We start from the raw sequence: 6,049 nt of genomic DNA, 5'->3' as shown, positions 1-6,049 counted from the left end.
GCATTAACTTAGACAGCTGGGGATGACTTTCCCTTGGTGGCTTTGAGTGGCAAAAGTCCCTCCCTGTAGTGAGCTAATGTAGCCCTCGAAAAAGCTAAATAGACAGGGGCGCTACGCTTAGCGATGGGAGGAGGAGGAGTCGCTTGGATCCTGCTCCTGCTCCAGTCTTAACAATGGGGTTGACGTTACTTCGTTACTCTCTTCATCCTCCCCGCTCAGTACTTCTGCTTAATTCTCTCTGCGTCTCGTACAAGAGACAACTGTCCCCATAGTCGCACTACCACTGACTCAAGCATATGCTCTGCAGCTCCGGGATAAACAGTAAGTGGCGAGCCAAGGGCCCAACGGCAGTTGTTATCCGCGAGACGTCAATCAACTCGGAAGCCATCGGTAAACAGGGCAACGCTAAAATGGTACATGCTCACCCTATGAGCCACTGTTGCAGATGAATGTGTGGCAGTTTACCTTGTCTTCTTGGACATTTCTACGTACTCTACTTACAATATGTCTAAGTATATTGCCCTTTTAGGACATCTTCCAACTATTGTTTCTGCTGCTGCATCACAAAGAGGTTCCAACATTGGACATTTGCAGAAGAGATCTGCCTCATGCTCCATTTTAGCTGTGGCTGCGTCTAGTGTTTCATCGATGATCGACTTGAGATATGCAAACACGCAAAGAAACGCTCGTACGAACTATTCCAGTCCTTTGACTCGACTTCAAAGTGCTTCGGTCTATCTCCTAGCGCTTCAGAGACTTGATGCTCATCTGAAGCCGGTCATTCTTAGACGACGAGTACGTGGATGTGTTGGAGGAAATGAGTAAATACAGTTGCATACACCGTGCATACAAAATTGTGAGACCACAAGATTCCTGGGACCCGGTACGCTCCATGCATTCTCCACGGCGGTGTCTATCGATACAAGTGGCAAATGCACGTCCAAGCCCAAAAGACAGGGTCGGTAGTCAGGGGAGCAGCGCAGCCTGCCTCTGCCAATACTTGGTAATTGGTGCAGGGCATAATATCACGCGGCGATGATGATCGGATGGGAGATCAGGGTCTTCAAAAAGTCTCCTCTTGGAAGCTTACCTTATAATTACAAGGTCTGTCGTCTTACAGTAGTGGCAAAGAGGGCGAGGAGGGTGAGGAGGGTAAGGTCGAGGTCCTACTGTAAGGTAAGGTAGTGGGAATAAGCCTTGGCGAACTTGGACCCTTGACCCTTGACCCTTGAATCTGACAGGGCGAGGGGCTTGACTGCTTGACTGCTTGAGTCGAGTTGAGTTGAAGGTTCAAACGGCTGGTGAGCCACAAGCCGCAAGCCGCAAGCCACAAGCCAACCAGCCACAATGATGCAATGTCTTCAGGTTCCGAGACGTCTTCCACAGGGCTTCCGAAAGAGCTTACAGAGTCGTCAATACGTTCTGTATCTCGAGAGAAAAAATACCAATTGACTAACATCCTTCTTCCCCAATACGATAGGGCAGTTCCAAATCGATATGTCACTCATAGGTATGCAGCGCTGCAGGCTCTTGTGCTTATGCTCCTCTCCTCTCCTTGCAATGGTATTGTTCGGTTTCAGCGAGAATGCGACTGATCGACAATGTACGAACCTGAGCTACAAGAATAGACATACAAGTATGGCGGCAGCGTTAAACCTTTGATAGAACCCTGGATCAGATCGGTCCACTTCGCAACACGCCACACACGGGCTGTGCCAACGATCAACGGACTTTCAGCCCTGTCTGGAGCAGAGATCTTCGTGTTACTCCAGAGTCCAGGTCCTTTGGAGTGCCGACAGACTTTTTCGATCATCATGAATCTGACGCGTCCTCTTACAGGTGGCTTCGCGGAGCATCGCACCCGCATGCCACGTACGGAACTCTCCATTTCAACCCCTACGATGTGGAAAGCAGCTGGGCTCTGATGCCTATGCTATCCACAGTAGTCAAAAGCAAACTTTGGTATGGACATGGAGCAAGGTTGCCACTGCATGCTGCTTTTAGCGAGCTTCCGCACACAGTAGAAGCTGCGAGCTGTGGAGTTCGGCTCGCTTGGCGACCTAAACATCGACCCATTTGGCCTCTATTTGCTCTAGCTACTCTGTTGTTCTTCCTGAGTTGCTCGGTAAAGCGCCCGCCGTAAGCATGATTCTATATTGATTACCTGGTAGCAGAAAGTTAAGGTCATGAGGCATTGGTATGTCTTCTTCTTGTTGTTCGCTTCTGATCAATGTCGAGTCGTCAAGCGGTCTCTCAAGGACATGTGAAGCCACCCAAGTTATTCAGAAGACTTGCTATCATGAAGCAAAAGATATCCTGGACCACTCTAAGCTTAGCTTATTGATTTTGGATATCAAAGAAGCTTGAAGCTAGATTCATCATAGCGTCCTCACACCGTTCATTGCTGGAACGCATGGTGCTGATCTGGAAATAAGACCGACACTGCTCAGTTCGCAGCAACTTTGCAGGCTTAAACACCGGAACTCGGCTTACAGGGTCACAGACCGTTGACGAGGTGATGTAAAGAAATCCAAAGGAATACTCAGTAATGGGGCAGCAGGAGCGCAGGACTTCTTCTCAAGCTATGTTCAGATTAAATCTAACAACAGAAGTATGTCCAGATCTCCTTGGTCTTTCGGGGGAACCTAAGAGGCCTTTCTTCCTGACGCTTCAAGTTGAGACAATATTCCTATGAATCTATCAACGTGCTACTAGTGCCTCAAATGTGGCAATGCTTGGACATTTTTGATCTTGGGAACCCCTGAAAAGTGTCTCATGCTGCACACCTGTCTGAACAAGTCTTATACTACTCTCGAGAAGTGACATCGAGAGAGCACAACGAGCATTTGGCCTACTGTTGTGTCGGCATGGTTCAGATTAGAAAGGACCTTATAGCTTCACATGGTACCTAGCAGTGATTTCGTTCTGGGGAGGGTCTAGAGCCATGAATGCAGTGATGGCGCAACGCTACTCTTGTGCTTATCGTCCCAGCCCCCACACGCATCTCATCGTCCAGGCTGTTTGATTTTAGTTGATCAGAAATTGACAGTGTCTTCGCCCTCCAGGTAGCTGGTCAGTCATGCGGTGACCAAGACTGTCCAGGACATCTGATTTCGCGGCCAAGGTGCATGTGCTTGACTACGGTTGTGACACCTTTTCCAACCTACAGTTTTCCCGCCCACTCTTGGAATTGCAGTATTTACTACAATCCATCTTCAGATACTACAATATGGTAAAAATTACAGTTCCATAGTACGGACGGGAGGTACGGGACACATGTTTTAGCGATAGTGACCCATTCAGTCTGCCACAGGACCCCAACAGCATCGATTCGTACCGAGAACATTCTCAATGCTTCTCCACAATATATCTCAACCGCTGAGGGAAGATAGCTACTGATCGAAGATATCTCCACGTCAAAGGAGTATCTGAGATAGAGAGCGCCATGATTGCGCCACCGGCTACACAACATTCGGTATGCGAATTCACTAACACGATCGCCGATCCAGGCAGCCTCCTGGTTCTGGTTCCAAAACTGTCAGGGACTCAACCCGGGATGCTCTCCTCCCTCAAATGAGCCATGAATGCACCGAGTAGACGTGCTTGTGACTCGGCCTCACTCTATTAACTTGAGTAGGTTCATTTGTCATCGCTTTGGTCATTGCTGCATTAACACAGTAGAGCCATGGGGAAAATTCAGAGGCTCGATAAGGACAGAAAGATATCCTGGCTACAAAGGTGAATCACCTACCGGAAAGGAACCAATCTTCAGCCTGCATTGGTCTCTCACACAAATGACTTCCCATGAAATACGCCATGTAACATTTTCCCCTTCTCTCCGAACACTTAGCGACCGTTGTCTCCACACATAGACCAGCATCAACAAGCTCACACTAAAGATTCCATGGAGCTCTAGAATCACAGAGACAGGAGTCTAGCCAGGGTAGCTGGAGTGCAAGAATATGGGATTCTGAAATCTCGATACCCTTCGTACCTGCATCCAATTTAATGACTTTCCTCTGGCGGCAGCACATGACCAATCACCAGCTGTGAACGACAAGTTGCTAACGAATATGCAGAGTCTCCACAGAGTCTCCACTGGCTGAAGACCAATCGTGAGCCTTTGTTTACGGGGAGATACTTGCAACTTGTGAAAGACAGATCAGCTCGCCGTGTCCGGTGGCAAGAACACGGCAGTTGAACGTAGAGTCTAGATGCTTTATGTGAAACTTTTGGGCACAGATCGTTCCTGTATGACCCTCGTTGTGTTTGTATATCGCAATCGGATAGAGAAAGAGGGTCTAGACACGGCATTTTCCCATGTGTGATCAGAAACACGAAGGGGAGGTCTGCGCCACTCGGTCTTAAGCGACGGGAGTGATGTGGCTGAGATGTTGACACGGATGGTGGCGAATACTTGATTAATGAGAGAACTACGGGGTTGCTGTACTTTGAGCTGGTGCTGTTTGTGGAAGTGACCTGGAAATGGGAAACGAGGATTTTAAGGCCGTTGCGGTAAGGGAAATATCGCACCGTTTGTTTAGGTGACTCAAAATGCGAACTGGAGCTTCCCAGAGAGCTTCAGATGGGAGTTTTGGTGGCTCCCTTCCATATTAGTATGCCGATTGGATTTGCATAAAATTTCTATGACTACATCCTGGCCTTGGTCAGAGTACGAGTGGATGATGCGAGGTTAGCGGTATTTGCGAAGCGGTAGTATCTGTGAATTCAACTCTAAAGAATGCGCCTCTTGTAGTAAGCTCCGTCGTCTGTGATGTGAAAGCTTCTGATAGTGGCATGCTGTGTAGCGATAGCGAGTAACGATTCGGCACTATCGCACTTCATGTTTAGTTCCAATGGTCGTGGTCTCGGTCAAAGCTGCTTGCTCAAATTCCATGCTAATGTACAACCAACCAGACGCGCCATACCATGCCCAACCCATCTAATCCCGCTTGAGCGGCTTGTAGATCTCCTCAATACCTTTGCTTGTGATGATCAACATTTGTAGACCATCGCCAACCTCGATATGTCTCTCTACAGCACTATCAAATGCATCTTTGACCAAGTCCTCGACCTCGCTCCTCGGTAATGGGATCTTCTCTCTCTCCTGCAACGCATGCCCGACCCCACTGCCCGGCATGTACTGGTTTTTGAAGTTGACCTGATTGTCCAAGAATGGCATGATCAAGCTTGCTGCCGCACCTGCTGCTCTGCACTGCTCCCGCTCATAACTGCCAACCGGATCATATGAGTATACCGCACCCTTGCCCTCCTCATCTAGACCACCCAGAATAGCTGTGACGTAGTATGGGAAGAAGCGCTTGCCGTATAGGATGGTGGATAATCTCTGTGCGCAGGCCTTGACACTCATGGGCTTTCCGTGTTGGTATCTGTACATCTTGACTATGGCATCCAGGCGCTCCTTCAAAGCCTCCCCATCTGCAGCAAATCCTACTACGGAGAGAACCAGCGTGGCATCGTCTTGAGATGAGGTCGTTCCGCCGATCTTGAAGACTTTCGGGGCGTAGCGGGTGTTGATGTTGTAGCCGGATGTGGATCGAGTGTCGCCTGCCATGATGGTGAAGTCTGCGCCGGAGATCGCGAGGGTGGAGCCGCCATTGTCAGTATAACTAGATAATATATCAACAAATGCGAAAATAAAAATCTTCGATCAGCTGGTAGCTTACGGATAGAAACCGTGCTGTTTGTTGCCAGCAGCGGCTGATGGAGCTTGGTTGAAGGAGTAGTTTGGGCCGTTCATCAACGAATTTTGGCTGAACATGGCAGACATCTTGACTCCAAATCTAAGAGGTGGAGATGTGAGGTTAGAAAGGGTGTGTAAAGGTTGTTGTCGTGGATTTCTGAGGTTTGGTGAGGTATCGTTGAACTGTCTGCTCAAAGAGCTTTGAGGTTCACGCGTCCTCGCAGCCTGTCGTGCCTGCCTCAACTTAGTTTTAGCGTTGTTAGGTGACAGGGGTAGCTCCTTCATGTGGTATTCGCAGAGTCCACCACAGCCTCGAAGTTGCGCCAGATAGGACAGAATCGTAGC

General features: G+C 48.9%; 3 protein-coding genes across 3 annotated transcripts; 2 read left to right on the top strand and 1 right to left on the bottom strand.

Moving 5' to 3' along the window:
* The first annotated feature begins 159 nt into the window (after nucleotides 1-159).
* Nucleotides 160-1,212, top strand: ONS95_007946 (uncharacterized protein). The gene is made up of 2 exons (XM_058501472.1): nucleotides 160-413; nucleotides 514-1,212. The coding sequence occupies exons 1-2, from the start codon at nucleotides 297-299 to the stop codon at nucleotides 823-825; spliced, it is 429 nt and encodes a 142-aa protein (XP_058362792.1). The 5' UTR covers nucleotides 160-296; the 3' UTR covers nucleotides 826-1,212.
* A 121-nt stretch (nucleotides 1,213-1,333) lies between these two features.
* On the top strand, nucleotides 1,334-3,139 carry ONS95_007945 (uncharacterized protein). Its single transcript, XM_058501471.1, has 3 exons — nucleotides 1,334-1,510; nucleotides 1,666-2,125; nucleotides 2,172-3,139. Exons 1-3 carry the CDS (start codon nucleotides 1,356-1,358, stop codon nucleotides 2,265-2,267), a joined length of 711 nt encoding a protein of 236 aa, XP_058362791.1. The 5' UTR covers nucleotides 1,334-1,355; the 3' UTR covers nucleotides 2,268-3,139.
* A 1,727-nt stretch (nucleotides 3,140-4,866) lies between these two features.
* PRE7 (Proteasome subunit beta type-6) lies at nucleotides 4,867-5,946 on the bottom strand. The gene is made up of 2 exons (XM_058501470.1): nucleotides 5,688-5,946; nucleotides 4,867-5,630 (listed from the first exon to the last, which is right to left on the bottom strand). Exons 1-2 carry the CDS (start codon nucleotides 5,789-5,791, stop codon nucleotides 4,943-4,945), a joined length of 792 nt encoding a protein of 263 aa, XP_058362790.1. The 5' UTR covers nucleotides 5,792-5,946; the 3' UTR covers nucleotides 4,867-4,942.
* Nucleotides 5,947-6,049: the final 103 nt, after the last annotated feature.

The sequence above is a fragment of the Cadophora gregata genome (assembly GCF_030347475.1).
Source record: "Cadophora gregata isolate MNR1 chromosome Unknown scaffold_2, whole genome shotgun sequence".
Lineage (NCBI taxonomy): Eukaryota > Fungi > Ascomycota > Leotiomycetes > Helotiales > Ploettnerulaceae > Cadophora > Cadophora gregata.
The sequence above is the reverse complement of the archived record's forward strand: the minus strand, read 5'-3'. Positions and strand labels throughout refer to the sequence as shown.

What these genes read in the sequence shown, in the direction of transcription:
- PRE7 (XM_058501470.1), bottom strand. Translation starts at nt 5,791, where the DNA reads ATGTCTGCCATGTTCAGCCAAAATTCGTTGATGAACGGCCCAAACTAC. An exon ending in AAACAGCACGGTTTCTATCC is followed by an intron (nt 5,631 to 5,687) that starts GTAAGCTACCAG and finishes TATATTATCTAG; the next exon opens with TTATACTGACAATGGCGGCT.
- ONS95_007945 (XM_058501471.1), top strand. Translation starts at nt 1,356, where the DNA reads ATGTCTTCAGGTTCCGAGACGTCTTCCACAGGGCTTCCGAAAGAGCTT. An exon ending in AATCGATATGTCACTCATAG is followed by an intron (nt 1,511 to 1,665) that starts GTATGCAGCGCT and finishes AACCTTTGATAG; the next exon opens with AACCCTGGATCAGATCGGTC. An exon ending in TGTTCTTCCTGAGTTGCTCG is followed by an intron (nt 2,126 to 2,171) that starts GTAAAGCGCCCG and finishes ATTACCTGGTAG; the next exon opens with CAGAAAGTTAAGGTCATGAG.
- ONS95_007946 (XM_058501472.1), top strand. Translation starts at nt 297, where the DNA reads ATGCTCTGCAGCTCCGGGATAAACAGTAAGTGGCGAGCCAAGGGCCCA. An exon ending in AACAGGGCAACGCTAAAATG is followed by an intron (nt 414 to 513) that starts GTACATGCTCAC and finishes AATATGTCTAAG; the next exon opens with TATATTGCCCTTTTAGGACA.